This window comes from Anabrus simplex, chromosome 1 (assembly GCF_040414725.1).
Source record: "Anabrus simplex isolate iqAnaSimp1 chromosome 1, ASM4041472v1, whole genome shotgun sequence".
NCBI lineage: Eukaryota > Metazoa > Arthropoda > Insecta > Orthoptera > Tettigoniidae > Anabrus > Anabrus simplex.
In genome coordinates this window covers 1,136,349,475-1,136,369,321 of record NC_090265.1, presented here as the reverse complement: position 1 = coordinate 1,136,369,321, position 19,847 = coordinate 1,136,349,475, and the positions used below count along the sequence as shown (strand labels likewise).

The following is a 19,847-nucleotide window of genomic DNA, read 5'->3' as shown; positions in this document are numbered from 1 at the left end:
ATGGGGTTTCTTTCTCTCTTACTCTGCTACTTGTTTTGCCAACAATATTGACTGCAGTGTCCACCAGGGTTTTCTTATATTCAAGCTATTCTTTTTCAATTGTTCCTATTTCACATTTGGACAGCTGGTTCTAATTTTCATCTGGTATTCAAACTTTTCACGTTTTTCAAATTCATCTCTTCGTCCCTTAAGTAATAAGATAATGGAATTCCCTTCATATCCATTTAGAGTAATCAATTATAAATTGAGAATCCACATTACACAGTCTATATAGCACAATACTCACATAGTCTATACTATATTTGTTGACATTACTGGAAGTAATGATCTACTGTCAAAATGTATTAAAATATTCACATTGTAAGGACTGCAGAGCACATTAAATGAATATGAGTCACAATATATTTTTTGTGGTGTCAGAGATTAAGTTTATACTTGGAGGTATTGAAAGGAAAGTAATTTTAAGAATAGTACACAAAGAATATGATCAATGCCTGGGCATTGTTAATTTTTCTTCTTTTGCTATGAGCTTACTGTAGCATGTTTCGTGGATAGGCTTTTAGCAATGATGGGGTGGGAAAGGGCCAGGATAGGTAGGGAAGCAGTCATGGTCTTAATGAAGGTACAGCCCAGCATTTCCAGAAGTGAAAATGGGAAACCATAGAAAACTGTCAATGGTAGGGTCTGAACTCATATCTCCTGAATGCTAGTTTATATCTGTATGACCCATACTCAGTAGCCAACTTGTCTGGTAGCTGAAGATTAGTTAGCGATTAATTCAAGTAGTGAAGTTTGACTATATTTGGACATATAATGATGAGCATTTAGTAGAGATAGCTGCCGTTATGGCAAAATGGCGATATAGTCAGGCTGGTGAATGTAATGGTACAGTATGACACCTGACTGTGATGTCATCACACCTCATACTGGTCATGCAAGCAACAGTCGAACACAGGATGGGTAGGACATGAGATTTCAGCACCTTTGATTGTTGTTGTTATTATTATTATTATTATTATTATTATTATTATTATTATTATTATTATTATTATTATTATTATGAAAAGTGGATATAAAATACTTATGAGCTAAGTCATCAGCATGAGCATACAGCTTGTCTTCATCTTCTATATCAGCCACAAATCATCATTATGTTACAGGTGCACCGACTCCAACTTACATATTCTAAGATTAGGGTCAAGATGTTGGAATCAGGAATTTAAAAAAATTAAAAATTAAAAATTCTTAGGATGGTAAATGAAGGAGTACAGAAAAGCAATTAATAAATAATGAGCAAACTTGTACCTGCTCCTGCACATTTTTCATGTTCTTATCAGAGTTAAGGTTGAGAAACAGCAACTTCTCAAGGCTTAGAAGCTGATCAAGATGTGCAGTACGAGGAGATTTGAGCGCCTGGACCACAGCCAGAGCTTGCTAGAAGAAGAAGAAGAAGTACATTTCATTTAAGAAAAAATAGCATACTGATTTAAGTAATATATGTCAGAACATAAAAAGTGGAATAACACTATTTCTGCCACATATTTCAGTAAAGAGCTAATCAGTTCAATATCATACTTTTTATAGAGGTTAATTTTTACACCTGAGCTCTAGCACAAACATATTTGGAACGCACAGCAATATCTTATATTTGAAGAATTTTACAATCTCTAACAAGGATAATAATAAACACAAAAATACACTACTGGAATAGAGAAAGTCTTACAGACAGAAAATTATGTCACAGGAAGAAAATATGTTGCCCGTGGGAGGTATGTACTTTATCTTAGCAACAAATCAATGACGTGAAGGGAGCACAAGACATGGGCAGTAAGGGCACAGCTGACCCTATCAAGTCTGTGAAGCCAGAGGATGCCATGCTATGCCATAGACAGCAAGCATTATATCAGCATTTGGATCTATTTGAATCGGGCTGTATAACAGACCCACAGAAGGGCATTCAGTTGAACTCATTAGTAGCCCATTATGTAGGCTAAAAGTGACATGGTATATTCCAAAATGGCAACGTTTTGGAACCTATCGCCACACCATACACAGGGTATACAGACACATTAGGCAAGCAACAATGAATTCGCGTACCAAATTCATACAGATCAAGCGAACCATGAGACCGGTGCTAGTATCACCAATGTCTCAACAAGATGAATGAATAAAGGTGGAATACAGTCATGACATTCTCTGTACAGATAACCATTGACATCAATCCTGTATCCACTATGTCTTCTGTGGTGCAAGAGCACTGCCTTTTAATCAAGGCTAGTGACTTCTGTCTGGCACTGTACAGCAATTTTATGACTATCTATCTATCTACTAAATTTATTTATTTCAGTCATATTAGTAGTTTTCGAAATGGTTTCACTAGCAAAAGTTATTTCAGGCCGTGTGAATGTTCTATAATGTCTTAATTTTTCTGCTATCAATAAGCTTTTTTTAATTTATGTAGTCTTGATAATATAATTTGCTTTGTTCAATTTATATATTCTATTATGCCAAGCTGGTTTCTCACTAAGATTATAAGTTGTAATTTCTCCTTAACCCTTTTTCTCCCAGATATTTTGACAGGGTATGTGCAAGAAATCCCAGACCCTTTTCTTGCTTTACTGTAGTATTTTACTAAAATATGCATATTTCACTTATTTATTGTCCAAATTGAATATTTTAATGTTTTATTTGCAAACACATATTCTAAAAGATACTAAATGCAAAAATTAGGTAGTCATGCAAGAAGATGTATAATTTTCTAAAATCTACTGACATCAGAAAGTTTTTTTTCACATTTCTTCAAAATTTCAAAAAGAAAACATAGCTGGCCTCAAACTATCCATATCACTTAAAAGAACATTTAAAAGTGAATAAAACCACTAAATTTTAGAACTACATAATAGAACTACAAACAACAACGTTCACTTCCCTCCAACAACGTAGTCAGCTGGCGCACAAGGTCAATGCCTTCTAGCTTTTGCTCGCTTCTTTCGGCACTGTATACTATACTAAAGTTTGTTTAAGCAGTTGATACGAGTAGAACATTTCTTCCCGATTAATTTGGTGTATGTTACACGTATATTTGAGAGCGTATTATATTTTCAAAAAATTATTTACAAAATGTCCGTATATGCGGACATTGGGATTTCTTGCACATACCACCGACGTCCTTATATACGGATGTTGGAAGCGAAAGGGTTAATACTTAAATTTATCAACAATTCTGAATTCTAGTCCAACAACTGTTATTTTATTTACCGGTGGTGGATCAATAAACATCTCAGTTTTTTTCAAAGGATATCCTAAGACCTGTTTTAACACTAGAACAGCAGACCCACCTTCAATTTTTCTTTAATAACGTGCGCACTCTTGTGTAATTTCTCTTCAAATATCTTGACTTTTCATCGTTTTTCGTCCCGTTCATGATGCTGTATCGCGCCCAGCAAAATATTTACAATTTCATTGATTTCTGATACGGCATACCCTGGACAGTGGGAGGGGTCATTTTGACACTTGTACAATATTCCTTATTACAGCAGTTTGCATTGTCAGACAACAGTGTGTACCCGGCCATTATTAATTACTGAGCTCTTACTGTCAGATGAGTGTTCCAGTTAGCAGAATTATTGTATTCATCTCATCATTTAGAAAGTGTTCTTATAGACATTTCGTGCTACGGTCGTCTTTCTACTGACGAGGTGTCTTGTATGCTAGAAAATTCAGACAATGAGTCTGAAAGTGATCTATCCAATTCAGATGGTGATTTTTGCTTGAGACAAGCAAGAAGAATGAGGATGAATATCATAATGAGACAGAGGATGAATTATATGCAGGAGAAGTCGAAAATGCTGATCTGCCTCCAAACTCGCCCTAAAGGTCTCAATCTCATTTAGGTGTTTCATCAGTGAAGATGGTCGCCCGAGACAGAACAGAGTTGGAGGTCTTGGATTCAAACTCTTCATCTGGAAGGCAGGCTTCGGTGAATGTCCTGAGGGAGTGGAAAGGTCCCATAACACATTCTTACCAGCAAGTTGACAGCTCTGTCATTAGTGCCTTTCGTCTCCTCTTTGATAAATCGATGCTTCGTCTAATGAAACGACATACCGAATCAAACACTCAGAAAGAACTTCAGAACACAGACTGGACCGTATTGCTCGAGGAGTTGGAGGCTATGATTGCCATCATGTATACCCATGGACTTGCGTCTAGCCGCTGACAAGTGTGGTGCCTGCATCGTTGAAAATTGGCTATATTCGGTCACACTCATTACTGGCCTCGCCCACTCTATTGTACGAGCAACATCAGGAGCGGACATACGCGAGCAACGTGGCATTTGAAAGGCAGGCAGGAGCGGGAAAGATTTCAGATATTTAAATGTGAAATAACATTATTGTACTCACCAAAATACTGAAGTTGTTCAAGGCTTACGGATATATTTTCACGGTAGAATACACCGTTATTCAAAACACAGTTTAGGCACCACTTTTTCATGGGATACACTATCAATTAGTCACTTAAGAAATGAGAACGGTCTCCCAACACACTAATTAACACATAATATTACAGTAAAATCACAGTTTGGTCACTTGATTCTCACGGTAGAATACTGTACACCTACAGTCAGTCACTCAAGGAAAGAGAACAGTCTCGTAACGCACTAAATTAAACGTAGGCTATTATTAAAAATGTTCCACTTCAGAAATTACACATTATTACGTTAAAACTCACACATTTTAGTCACTTCATTCTCACGGCAGAGTACAGCAACTGTCAGGGAAGAAAAGAGAGCAGTCTTGTAACGCACTAAATTAAACGTAATATTAAAAAACAGTTCCACTTCAGAAATAAAACGGTACATATTAAAAAGTAACCTTAACACAATAATGTTAGTAACATGTAACTGTAAAATGTTTCGTGATTAAAGATTTACACCAACGTTCGACTGAATTTCCAGAAGTATCAACAACTATGCTGCAATATTATCCTGTTCATCGTTTGTAGGTCTGGAAAGAGATAAACATGTCTTCTTTTGAACTTTTTTGTTGAAAATAGCCTCCTTTGAGATTCAAATTTAGTGATTTTTGCTGCTGTAGACTCTGGTGTAGATAGAAATGTTAATTTTGATTTTCGGGCCTGAGAAGTTGGAATAATGGGCTTAATTTGTCTCTGAATAATATCTATGTCTTCTTCGCAGTCGGCTTGATCGAGAATTTCTTTGAAAGCATGTAGTAGAAGTTTTGCCTTACTTTGCTCTATGTTTGCACATTTTCTCGTGACATCTGTAGTTTGTAACTGTCTAAGAATAATATATTGCTCCTCAATGTGTGGCTGTTCTTGAATAATTAGGCTACTTTCTGAAAACTCGTCTCCTCCCTCTGTAGTTGTTGGTATCATTCTGCAGACAAGGTGAATATGTTTACACATATTAAATTTAATAGATGGATCAAGACAGCTGCAGGTGTATTGATGAACACATGCTTTGCATTCAGTACATTGTAAACTACAGCTGCAGCTCGGTTTGTCCGTCTTCCTCACTTCGTAAATTTTGTTCCTGTTTCATGATGAAACCCTCCATATTTCTCCCTTGCAGACAGCACTTTCCTCAGACAGCAGTAGTGAGCTTTGGTGCCGTTGTTGGATTGCCGACAATTTGCTGGTAATTTTACCTTTGTGTATGTGAATCAGTCTATCATAGAGTTTATCTCTCACAAAAGTCATAAGCGTATTAATTGCTATATCCAACCTCTTAGGATTTTTTCCACCCGTGTAAATGTGTTTCAATACACCATGCATTCGTTCAAGATGCATATTTGTGTTCAGTCCTGAATGCAGGCGGTGACAGTAGGCCCAATTCGAAACACATGGTTTGTACTCATTTTCGAAATACAAACCAAAAGCCTTGGTGCTTGGGTCTTTTTTCAACATGATTAAAACTTCCCTATCATTTTAGAAAATGCTATCTCGTCCCTCTCTTCTAGTAAAGTCCGCAGCAGTTTGTACACTTCAACCTGTTTCTCGCGACCGTTCACTTTTGAAAGATTTTTCCGCCAGGCGTGATCAACATGCCATGTACAAAAGAGGCGAAATTCAGGAGGTAGCATTACTGCAGATCAAGCCATCCCCTGTGTCAAGCTTACAAATCTCATTGGCAATATGATTAGCAACAGAAACTTTCAGATGTTCTCGGATGATGCAGTAAGCAAAATTTACAAACTGAATGATGGACTTCCACAAGGATCTGTTCTGGCACCCTTTCTTTTCAACCTCTATACTGCTGACTTACCAGCAACTAAGTCCAGGAAATTTATTTACGCAGATGATATACTACTGGTTAGTCAAACACCAAGCTTTCCAGAAGCTGAACAAATACTTACAGCAGATCTAAAAAAACTAGACACATATTTCCAAAAATGGTGTCTTCGTCCAAACCTCCAAAAGACTGTTGTATCTGTGTTCCATCTCAGAAATAAATTTGCCAACTACAAGCCTTCAATAACAATCAGAAATCAATCCTTACAGCATTGTCCCTTCCCAAAATATTTAGGAGTCACATTAGACAGATCCCTAACATATAAGCATCATATTAACAACACAGCCGCCAAGATTAAAAGTCGGAATAATATCCTTCAAAAATTAGCCGGCACCTCTTGGGGCGCAAACAACCAAGTGTTGAGATCTACTGCTCTAGCCCTTTGCTATTCAGTTGCCGAATACTGCGCTTCAACTTGGCGGAACAGTGCTCATACTGCGAAGATAGATGCTCAACTAAATCAAGCAATGCGCATTATAACTGATTGCATTCGCTCTACAAACGTGGCCTGGCTGCCTACACTCAGCAATATTCCACCGCCTTGCTTAAGAAGGTCTGAAGCTCTTCTAAAATTGTGGAAGAAGATCAACCAGGACTCCAACCTCCCCGTTCATCAAGATATTAATCAATTTGCCCCTCCACGACTTAAGTCTAGATCTCCATCCTGGCGTGCTGCACTTACACTGGAAGAATCTGGGTTCTCCATCACGAACGCCTGGTTACATCAATGGCAACAGTCTTCTGTTCCCAATCAACATCTTGTGACCCTACCTCATGTTCAACCTCCCGGATTCCATCTACCCAGACGTCAATGGAGGACTATAAACAGGATTAGAGTCAATCAAGGAAGATGCGGCTATACTCTTTATAAATGGGGCTGGCAGAAGTCTCCTGGGTGTGATTGTGGAGCTACCTCACAGACCATCTACCATGTAATTGTCGAGTGTCCACAGAGAGCATTTCAAGGTCCTTTGGAGGACATTCATAACGCAACTGAGGAGGCCTTAAAATGGATCAATGGACTTGATTTGGAACTATAGGCTTCTGTTTGTATACATTGTGTACTTATTTGCATACTTATTTATATAATCTTTCTGTGTACATCATACGATAAATAAATAATAAATAATAATAAATAAATAATAATACATTTCTGCCATATCTGACATAAATACTCTCGGTTGCAGAGCTTCTGACAGTGCATTTCTTATAACAGATAAGAACAGTGTCATAACACATGTGTCACTTCTACTAGAAAACATAAAAGCACATGGAAATCCCTGAGAAAGATCATCTAGAATGAGAAGAGTTGTAAGTTCAAATCCATAATTGCTGAGGCGAGTACCATCAAAACATACAGAATCGTTGCCATACTGCCGAAGCATTTCCCTCTGTGCTTCATTCATCATAATAAGAATGAAGTCATCAGCTTGTAATTGAGGATGGGTTTCTAGAAGAATGCCCTGTGGTTTGTAAAACATCACGATATCACCAGCAATCTCCATCTCATTAATCCACAATTCGACAGACGTACAGTCATTTTTGTGTTGAACTGCGGGTGATTTTAAACTGTACTGCTGCTCTACGTTAGAAAGATCCTTTCTAGTGAGTAGGTGGATATGTTCTAGCCCTGAGCCACCTAAGGAATCTCTAATATCATCCAGTATTTTACTGAATGGAACTTGCATTGCAATCTTGGCTGCAATGTCAGTTTTTTCGGCTTGTGATAGTCTTAGACGACCTAACTCTGGTTGATGACCTACGTGAGTTTTACAGTACAAAACTGTTACTTCGCCTGACGAATGAAAGCTTACATCAGTTTTTGCGGGACAATGTCCATTAATCTTGTTGCTCCCTAACATTTTACAGTGGCGTATATTTTTGCTTTCAGTCTTAAAGACACCATCTCGATGACATCTAAATGACATTTTTGCACACCCTTCTTTCTTATTAAGATATTTTGACCGCCATACTACAAACACACTGACTTCTTTTTCGGTTTCACTTTTCCATTTATAGAACTCCTCTTCAGTCGAAAACTTAATAGTTGTATTCACGATAGATATCTCGTTCTCTGAGGTGTAGTGGTGTATAATTTCATGTTTTGTAGCACGAGTCTCGTTACACAGTGGACACTTGATATTACAATTACTTTCTGACCTTGGTGTTGAGTGTTTTCCTTTCAAATGACGCGTCAAGGAAAATTTCGAGTCGGTTCTAAAATCGCATAAATTGCAGATAAACTGTGTACTCGAACCTGAATGCTTCAGCTTTATATGCTTCACCAAAGTTTTATTGTGACTAAAAGTCTTAGCGCAATGACTACATGCAAAGCGATCCATGTTTTTATTAAATATTTTGTTTAAACAGGATATCTACCCTACAATATAAGTAGAAATAGCACGTTAATATTCACACAAGGCAGATATACTGTACAGTACGGTAGCACAAATAGCAGCAGTATTACTCTAATTAAATCTTCACTCACATAACACAGGCAAAAACTGAAAAAACTAACTAATCAACTGTACACGTCAACTGTAAATGTAGCAGAAAACAGCATCATAACCCACACAAGAGATACAAGAGAAAACTATCAACTACACATGAGAGACAAAACTCAGAAAACTATGTAACAATTATTGGCGCGAATGCAGCTGATAAAAGGAACACCCACTTACGCAGCCGTAACTAGCATTGGGGCTCCGAATATTGCCGATTTTGAACGATGCAAGCACCACACTTGTCAGCCGAACTTACCCGACCGCAGCCGAAGCTATCACCATTGATCACCACAAAGAAAGCGCGGTGCCAGTACCGAGTGTTTAAGAACCTTGGAGTGTAACCGAATATACCCGATTTCCAACGATGCAAGCACCACACTTGTCAGCGGCTAGACGTAAGTTACCCACGGTGTCCTGTATTCAAAAGGTGTGTCTGTGGATGAACTATGGTCATGTTCTTGTGGACAGCAATTCATGAAGAACACAATGTCAAGAGATAGATTTTGAGAGCTTCTGAGATTCCTCCGTTTCGATGAGACATCGACCCGAGCTGAGCACCTGCAAGCTAACATGTTTGCTCTTGTCTCTGAAATCTGGGAAAAATTAGTGGAAAATTGCCTTCACTGTTACCGCCCAAGTGAAAATATTACAGTCGATGAACAATTACTTTCCAGCAAAACCAGGTGCAGATTTACCCAATTTATGACAAACAATCCCGACAAGTATGGACTCAAATTCTGGATTGCTGCAGATGTGAACTGAAAATACATCTGCAATGCCTTTCCATACCTGGCTTGGTGAAGTCAACGCGCGTCCGGATAAACAGCCTCTGGGAGTGTACGTGGTACTTCGCTTCATGGAGCCGTTTCTAAACCAAGGGAGAAACGTGATGACAGACAGCTTCTTTACATCGCTCCAACTTGCTAAGAAGCTCCAAGAGAAAAAGACTTCGTTGGTGGGAACAATTAACCCTATTCGTCGGGAAATCCCTAGTGAGGTGAAGAATTCCAAGTATGAATTGTACTCTACAACCATTTTGCGACAGACTGGGAACCCACACTGCACCTTGACAGTGTACCAAGGAAAGAAGAACAAGAACATCCTTCTCAGCATATGGCACGCTCAAGTAACGATCAGCATGGAACGAAAGAAGAAGCCAGAAATTGCAACTTTCTACAATGGCACAAAACACGGGATAGGTGTGGTCGACCAAATATCCCGCAATTTTTTTTTTTTTTTTTTGTTAGCTGTTTTACGTCGCACCGACACAGATATGTCTTATGGCGATGGTGGGATTGGAAAGGCCTAGGAATGGGAAGGAAGCGGCCATGGCCTTAATTAAGGTACAGCCCCAGCATTTGCCTGGTGTGAAAATGGGAAACCACGGAAAACCATCTTCAGGGCTGCCGACAGTGGGGTTCGAACCCACTATCTCCCGATTACTGGATACTGACCGCACTTAAGCGACTGCAGCTATCGAGCTTGGTCCCGCAAATATACCACCAAGGCTGCATGCAGGAGGTGGCCAATGCATGTCTTTTACAATATCCTAGACCTAACAGCTATCAATGCTTGGGTCATTTACAAGGAAGTAACAGGTAGGAATATAAAGCGAAAGAAGTTCATCCTCCAGCTGGCAAATGAACTAACAAGGTGAGACGAGCAAGGGCAACAAGAATAACAACAACAAGAGGAGGAGGCTGTGGGAGCGTAGTCCATCTAAAAGCAGGAGAAGTGCCAAGTTGGTCTGTGTTAAGGCAACAAGTCTAGCGATGCCTGCAGCAAGTGCCTCAAAGCAGTGTGTGGAAAATGTGCAGGAAAAGTAGAATTTGTGTGTGCAAAATGTGTTTAGCGTGTTTTCAATTTTCCTAAAGAGTTACAAAAAATGTATAATCGTTGCAATGTGGACAACTAAGTAAAGGTGTTCAATTGGTTAATGTTGTGAAAACTTCTTAGAGAAACAGAAACATGGTGCAGTTGGTTGTGATTATTCATGTGATATAGATGTTGATTCCCATAGGGAATCTGAAATATTTGTCCTGAATGAGCAAATTTATAATACCAATATAAATGGTCCGTTATTGGACATTATAAATTTTCCAGCTAGCTCATTCTTGGTTGCCAGCGTTTCGCCCTCATGTGCCAGGGTGGGCTCATCAGTTGGTACCTAGCACACTTACCAATACGCTGGCTAGTGCATACCGTGGAGGCCACTGCGTAGGCTAACTGGAGCCACCGGCAGTGCCAATGCACTAAGAGACTTTGTCTCATCACTAAAAATTGATGCCTGCTTGGCCATCAGATGATATAGATGTTGATTCCCATAGGGAATCTGAAATATTTGTCCTGAATGAGCAAATTTATAATACCAATATAAATGGTCCGTTATTGGACATTATAAATTTTCCAGCTAGCTCATTCTTGGTTGCCAGCGTTTCGCCCTCATGTGCCAGGGTGGGCTCATCAGTTGGTACCTAGCACACTTACCAATACGCTGGCTAGTGCATACCGTGGAGGCCACTGCGTAGGCTAACTGGAGCCACCGGCAGTGCCAATGCACTAAGAGACTTTGTCTCATCACTAAAAATTGATGCCTGCTTGGCCATCAGATGATATAGATGTTGATTCCCATAGGGAATCTGAAATATTTGTCCTGAATGAGCAAATTTATAATACCAATATAAATGGTCCGTTATTGGACATTATAAATTTTCCAGCTAGCTCATTCTTGGTTGCCAGCGTTTCGCCCTCATGTGCCAGGGTGGGCTCATCAGTTGGTACCTAGCACACTTACCAATACGCTGGCTAGTGCATACCGTGGAGGCCACTGCGTAGGCTAACTGGAGCCACCGGCAGTGCCAATGCACTAAGAGACTTTGTCTCATCACTAAAAATTGATGCCTGCTTGGCCATCAGATGATATAGATGTTGATTCCCATAGGGAATCTGAAATATTTGTCCTGAATGAGCAAATTTATAATACCAATATAAATGGTCCGTTATTGGACATTATAAATTTTCCAGCTAGCTCATTCTTGGTTGCCAGCGTTTCGCCCTCATGTTCCCTATGGGAATCAACATCTATATCATCTGATGGCCAAGCAGGCATCAATTTTTAGTGATGAGACAAAGTCTCTTAGTGCATTGGCACTGCCGGTGGCTCCAGTTAGCCTACGCAGTGGCCTCCACGGTATGCACTAGCCAGCGTATTGGTAAGTGTGCTAGGTACCAACTGATGAGCCCACCCTGGCACATGAGGGCGAAACGCTGGCAACCAAGAATGAGCTAGCTGGAAAATTTATAATGTCCAATAACGGACCATTTATATTGGTATTATAAATTTGCTCATTCAGGACAAATATTTCAGATTCCCTATGGGAATCAACATCTATATCATCTGATGGCCAAGCAGGCATCAATTTTTAGTGATGAGACAAAGTCTCTTAGTGCATTGGCACTGCCGGTGGCTCCAGTTAGCCTACGCAGTGGCCTCCACGGTATGCACTAGCCAGCGTATTGGTAAGTGTGCTAGGTACCAACTGATGAGCCCACCCTGGCACATGAGGGCGAAACGCTGGCAACCAAGAATGAGCTAGCTGGAAAATTTATAATGTCCAATAACGGACCATTTATATTGGTATTATAAATTTGCTCATTCAGGACAAATATTTCAGATTCCCTATGGGAATCAACATCTATATCATCTGATGGCCAAGCAGGCATCAATTTTTAGTGATGAGACAAAGTCTCTTAGTGCATTGGCACTGCCGGTGGCTCCAGTTAGCCTACGCAGTGGCCTCCACGGTATGCACTAGCCAGCGTATTGGTAAGTGTGCTAGGTACCAACTGATGAGCCCACCCTGGCACATGAGGGCGAAACGCTGGCAACCAAGAATGAGCTAGCTGGAAAATTTATAATGTCCAATAACGGACCATTTATATTGGATTATTCATGTGTCCATCAGTAACATAAAAGGTCCATACACTATGTGTAAAATAAAGTTATGGAAACCCAGTAGAAGAAAATGCATGTTACATTGTGTTCTATTTTGAATGATTCCAAGCATTTCTTATGATGGGTCAAAATGACCCCTTACCGCTGTTCTAGGAATGTTAGATTCCCCACCGTTCTAGCGTTAAAGAATAGGTTTGAACCCTTTGAAAGTGGTACTCATGAATCTGTAGGTAACAGCTCTGAAGTAAATTTTTTGGAATGTCGAAGTGAAAGTAATAAGAATCTTGTAAAACCAAGTTGCACAACTTTGCGGAAATCTGTGAAGATAAGACTTTTTGCCGATAGTCAGGGGAGGAATATTGCTACAGAACTAATTAGAAACAGTAAGCATGATGTTTCTGCTGTGATTAAGCCTGGTGCAAATTGTAATGACATAATCTCTGAAAGTCGAAAATACTGTGAACATCTAGGAGCTACGGGGGTTGCAGTTTATCTAGCAGGGACTAACGACGTGGGAAGAAATAATGCAAGAGGAATGCTCTCTTCCCTCAGGAGTTACATCACACCAATGTTGTGGTATTTTCTGTTCCTCACAGACATGATCTTCCGACATGGTCTTGTGTTAATACCAATATAAATGGTCCGTTATTGGTATTATAAATTTACTCATTCGGAACAAATATTTCAGATTCCCTATGGGAATCAACATCTATATCATGGTCTTGTATTAACAAGGAGGTAAACAAGGTTAATGAAGAACTTTTGAAAATATGTAGGCACTTCAAGAATGTAAAATATGTAGATATAAGTAATTTGGGAAGAAGATTTTACACCTGGCATGGTCTGCACCTAAATAGGTTGGGAAAAAGGTATGTTGTAAATAGTATAATAGAGTTTGCTAATTCAATTCAAGATGTAGAACGTGTAACTGATCCCATTCCTCTAAAATACTAGATAAAGATAGGTCGGTCTGTCAAGCTAGAGTTAAGGAATGGTATTAATACTCATTGTAGTCTATATAGGTTAGGTTCTTTTAAAACTATTGGGGAATAGTATTAATGTGCAAGGTAGACAGACTAGGTTAGATTCTTATCAGATCACTAAAATCAATGAACCTGTAGAAACAAAAATATCTACTAGTAGGCATATTGGGAAAAATGACATCCAAGATACTGACTGATAGTGTCCAGGAAACAAAAATTGACAATAGTTTACTGATTATCCCGCAGGTTAATATTCAATGTGTTAGAACTAGAACATTTCTGTAAAGCTGAAAAAATTGATGTGGTATGCATGTCAGAACATTGGCTCATAGAAGATCAAGTTGAATTCTTTGTGCCCAGTGGGCATATTATGGCAGATATTAACTGTAGAAGTAATAAGAAGAATGGGGGTGCTGGAATTTTAGTCAGTGACTATTTGAAATTTGTTAAGGTTGACTTAGGACAATACTGTGCAGAATTAGACAGAGAGTTTAGTTGTGTTAAAATAATACATCAGAATCTAATAATTGTAAGTTTGTATAGATCTCCAAAGGGCAGTGTGAAAGTATTTCTTGAGAATTTTGAAATAGTTATGAGAAAATTGTTAAAGTTTAATACTAAAGTAGTTGTCTGTGGTGATTTTAATATAGAAATTGCAAAATCAGACGAACAGTCTTCAGGAATATTCCTTAACCTTTTAAGATCGTTAAATTTAACCTGTACAAACAAAACACCCACACATGCAATAATGCATGCATTGATAACGTTATTGTCAATTTCTCAAGAAGTATGTATAATGTCAAGCTCGTTGGAAGGTCTTTTGCTGATCATGAACCATTGGTACTTTCTTTTTGCCAGAAGAATTTGTCTTACACAGACAAAAGAACAAATAGGAAGCCTGACATTTCATGGATGAGAACTCAGAAAGATTGTTATATTAACTTATTCAGGGAAAGATTGAAGAAAGTAAACTGGAATTTTTTATACGAAAATCAAACTGACAAAGCGAAGGCTAAAACTGCTATTGAAACTTTCTTTAAAACTTATGTTGAATTGTGGCATTCTTGCTCCCCCATGGTAAAGGTCAATAATGTGCGCACAGTTAGGAATAAAAAACTTAGCTGGTATTCTGATGAACTGACCCAAATAAGGGAAAGGATGGTGATTCTGTATAGAGTTTATAAAAATTCTTGGGTGCAAGGGAGTGTGCAGAAAGATGCATATGAAGTATATCTCAGGTGTAAAAAGTTCTACAGAACTAAACTTGCACATGAAAAAAAATTGGCATGTGAAACATACATTGAAAGTACATCCAACAAATGCAAGGCAGCTTGGGATATTATAGCGTAAGAGAATATTCCTAATCATACACATGATATATTACTGAACCCAGATACTATGAATGATTATTGAACACAGTGAAAGAAATAGGTGATAAAGTTAATCCAACAGGTACACCTGTTATCATTGGGTCTGGTCCAAATCAATTAGAGGGACATACTTTCCAATGGGTTGACATTACGTCAAATGAAATCATAAAGACGGTCTCAAAATTATCCTTCTAAAAGTATGGACTGTTATTGGCTGTCCAATTACATTATTAAACAAACAATACATCTGATTTGTTTACCACTAGCGTTTAGTATCAACAAATGTTTAAAGATTGGTATTTTCCCGAAAAAGCTTAAAATTTCAAAAGTTATTCCGGTCTTCAAAAGTGTTGACAAACATCTTCCCCAAAATTACTGTGCAGTCTCAACTGTTCCCACATTATCTAAGATAATTGAATCGGTTATTTATAGTCAATTTAGTAACTACTTTGAAAATCACGCCCTGTTGTCTAGTAATCAATATGGATTCCGACAGGGTAAAAGTACTACCTCTGCGGTTCTGGAAATTGTCAATCAAACTTTAACAGCTCTTGAAAATAGGAAAATGGTTTCTCTGGTTTTATGTGATATGAGTAAAGCATTTGACTGTATAGATCATGACATTTTGTTGGGGAAACTTCAGTATTATGGCATAAATAGTCTCACTTTGGATGTAATTAAGATGTATTTAAGTAACGGATGCCAGTTTTTTGCAATTAGAAATAGACATTCCACAATGAAAGATGTTATTACAGGCATTCCACAAGGATCTGTACTTGGTACATTTCTCTTTAATGTTGCTGTTAATGACCTACAACAAAATGTTATGTCACAATCAGTTGTATCATATGCAGGTGACACAACACTAATCAACATGCATCAGGACGTATAAAATCTGCAAGAGATGTCTCATGAAGCTCTTAGGACTGCAGTGAAATGGTTTTCATCTAATAAACTACTCTGCAACGAGAATAAAACCGAACATATTCTGTTAGGATTGTCCAATAATATAGAAATTCAGTCAGTGTACTGGGTATTCATATTGATACCAAATTAAGCTGGGAAGTACATGTTAATCATGTCTGTAAAAAGGTATCACGGGTCTCATATCTTATGTGGAAAATGAGGGAATCAGTAACAGAAGACTATTTGAGAATGGCATATTTTGGACTTTTCCAGTCCCATATTTCATATGGGGTGCTATTGTGGGGACATTCATCTTATGTCCATAATGTATTGCTAATACAGAAGAAGCTTGTTCATGTAATATGTAAAGCTGGTTCTTCTGAGCACTGTCGTGCTTTATCAGGCTTAAAATATTAACAGTTATAAATCTATATATTTTTATCTCATTATTGTATGTTAAAAACCATCTGAATAAATTTACCATCAGGGGAAACATCCATCAACACAATACTCATAATAAGGGTGATATTGATGTCCCAAGACATAGACTTGTGAAAACAGGTACCTCACATAAAGTAAATAGTATAATATTTTTTAATAAAGTACCATTCTCTGCACAGGATGTGTCCATCAATAATTTTAAAAGAAAACTGTATAACTGGATGTTGGAAAATTCACTTTATGATGTACAGGAATTTTTAGAAATGAAAACTGTTAATATTGACTTTTAATAACTGTATATCGATAATGGAAATAATACTGTAGTATTAGATGACAAAACATATTTCATGTAAATGATCAATGGTGAATAAATATTCTTATTCTTACTTTTTGTGTTATCTCTTGTAGAAATTTAATTTGCTGTTGAGTTTCCTGAATACTGTTGGACAATAGAGCAAGGTCATCAGCAAAGCCTAAATAAACTTCCAATTTTTATATTCTTTGGGTTGACCTTGTACTGTTCCCTCATTATATATTCTAATGCACAATTACATAGTAAAGGTGATGAAACAGTCTCCTTGTCTTAAACCTGTTTTAATATTAAATGGTTCAGAAACTTCTCATCTAAACTTTACTTTTAATTTGGTAAAGTTAAAGTAAGTTCTATTAGTTTAATTAAGTTTGTTCTAGTTGATCTTTAATCCTTCCATATAAGAACTTGGAAAAAATCTTATATGTGCAGTTCAAGATAGATAATCCTCAATAATTATCTGACTTATTATTATCCCCTTTTTTTTGTGTGTGTGTGAAGAGGGTGTATTAATGCCATTGTCCAATATTCTGGAAATTGTTCAGTAAACCAAATTTTTGTTAAAGCCATGTGTAAGGAAGTCCGAAATTTGTTACTTAAATATTTTCACATCTCTACAAAAATATGGTCTTCTCTGCATGCATTAAAATTTTTAAGCTGTTTAAGTGCTTTTTCTAATTCATGAAATGTTGGAGGGTCTATGTTATTAAGCTTGTTTTTTATTGAGGTATTGAGGTTCTTGTTGAGAATATTTATATATATTCATATGACTCTGGCTGAGCCACCATCAATAGCGCCACCTACACACTACGTTTTCTTTGTCCATTCTGACACGTCACGATTGTAATCTCCATGTCTATTGTTTTCACTGCATCCATCTGTGATTTACGTATGTAATAAATGGTGTCATTTTAATATAAACCGTGCTGAGCTTATTACTTTCCAAAACATCGTGCCTTTTCAACAGGTTACAGGCCCAGGATGCGCGTTTGGAAAGTGATTAAATGTGTAGTGATAAAATACACTGAAAAATAGACTCGTGAAAATATCGTGTCGCGCACGGTTGGCGAGGTTGAGTTAAACATTTAGCCAAGTGACTTCTGCGAAGAAATAGTGTGTGAAGATAAACACTACAAGCATGGTGCGCATCGAGACATTATCAAAGGACAACTTTGACAGTGGAAAATTCACATGAAGGCTGTGTTAGTAAAAAATCGTACATGGGTGTACGTAGCTGGGATAAAGGTTAAACTTGAACCGGTCAGCGAGAACGCGGCCACTATTATAGAATGGGAAGAATGTGACAGTGAAGCAATGTCGGATATCATCTTGGCGATACAACCCTCGGAATTGAAACGGAATTGTCACTTTGCACGAACTGTGGCTAAAACTAGAGTCGATTTACCAATCGAAGGGGCCAGTGCGGAAAGCAACATTATTAAAGCAGATCATGCTTCAAAGAATGAGTGAATATGGGGATGTACGCGATCATTTGCAGAGATTTTTCGACGCCGTGGACAAGCTCAATGGTATGGACGTGGCAATCAACGATGATTTGTTATCCATATTACTTCTGTATAGCTTGCCAGTCAGTTTCGAATACTTTCGGTGCGCGATAGAATCTCGCGACGAACTTCCAAAGCCCGAGGTATTGTAACAGTAAATGTGGTACTTCGGTAGACATGAGACGCAGGGCGTGTACCATTCGTTGAAGTGCATACAGCGGGAGAGGGTTTGTTTAAAAATAAATCTTAAAATTTTTCCTCTGAGTTTATTAGTAAATTCAAAGTCATGTCACCTCTGTACAGCAGATACAGTAGAAAATGTTCCTCGTCCTAGGGCTGGCAATGTCCTTGGATTCCGGCAGCTCCTCCTTTTCTCATACCAGTGAACCACCATTCCTCCCCCGATGGAAATTCTAGAAGATCCATTCGACGTCTTGAAGATCCATACGGTGCTGATGAAGGGCGTTGAGGTTGTCCTCGTGAATGATGAACGTGAATGAACATCGTTAAGCCTTGGGGCGAGTTAATGCAAAGACTGCTTCTGCACAGATGAGAGGAAAGTTTATCAATGGCTTAGACAAGGTTCAAACACAAAAAAAATGTATTTTTGAAAGTTTATCACACGGTGAAATGTCACTAAATTTTGTCCCGTGTTAAATGAAAAGAAGGCCACTAAACTCGAATGAGCATGTAAGTTTAATATTCATAAAAATAAAAGTCCACACGAAACTTATTGTCGAATTTTAACAGAGTCACTTGAAGTTTGTGGCACTTGGCATAATGTAAAGTAATGCCGCACGACTTAGTTCTTTTGAAGCACTGTTCAACGTAATTTAATTGGATTCGAAAATAAAGATGTTTCACTCGTGAATTCGAACTCATTCACGTATTGATAATAACATGAAATCAAAAGACGAAATTAATCGAGTATTGACAGTCCTCGGTTCGACTGTTCGTAAAAGTGAATGTTCGTAGAATTGAAAGGTGCTGTTTAGTAGAATTGAAATGCACAATTCACACATGCACAGTTTACAGTTCATGACCAACAAATATTTACACAGTTCATGAAATGGCAAATTATTGACGTAGTCATGCTTGCAACAGAGTAAATCTGGATTAAAACACAGTCTCATAAACTTGAAGTATTTAGTACTCTGTAAGGAGCAAACTGTTCTAAGTCCTGTCCATAACATGAAACTTCAAATTACGAGCACTCGAAAACATTCGCAAGTCTTAGACACTCGTGTAGAATAACAGTCACTCGATAATGTTCAGACGAAGCACAATTTATATCACGTCCCGTCGGAGTAAAAGTTTGTCACTCACAGTATAAAGAAATCCGTACAAGTCCATATTCAACGCGATTGGGTTAAAGTCCACGGACTCGAAGATTGATAGCCGCTTCACGCTAGATCACGGTCCTCGCGAACCGATTGTATGAACTCCACTGCCTAGCGTGCACATACACACTCTGGCCACGCACTCAGGCCACACACTGCCCTGCTGAGCGAAGCAGTACTGTATTTATATCTGATCTGGGCCTTCACATCTCGTTCCATAACT

At 38.2% G+C, this 19,847-nt stretch overlaps 1 protein-coding gene across 2 annotated transcripts in view; it reads right to left on the bottom strand.

Annotated features, from left to right (window-relative positions):
• The window catches only part of LOC136858094 (sec1 family domain-containing protein 2), a 183,197-nt gene that overhangs the window by 33,243 nt on the left and 130,107 nt on the right, over positions 1-19,847 (bottom strand). For both annotated transcript variants that reach the window (XM_067137367.2, XM_067137368.2), the window contains one exon: positions 1,306-1,434. In XM_067137367.2, coding sequence (XP_066993468.2) covers positions 1,306-1,434 — 129 coding nt within the window. The remainder of the gene's footprint in view (positions 1-1,305; positions 1,435-19,847) is intronic.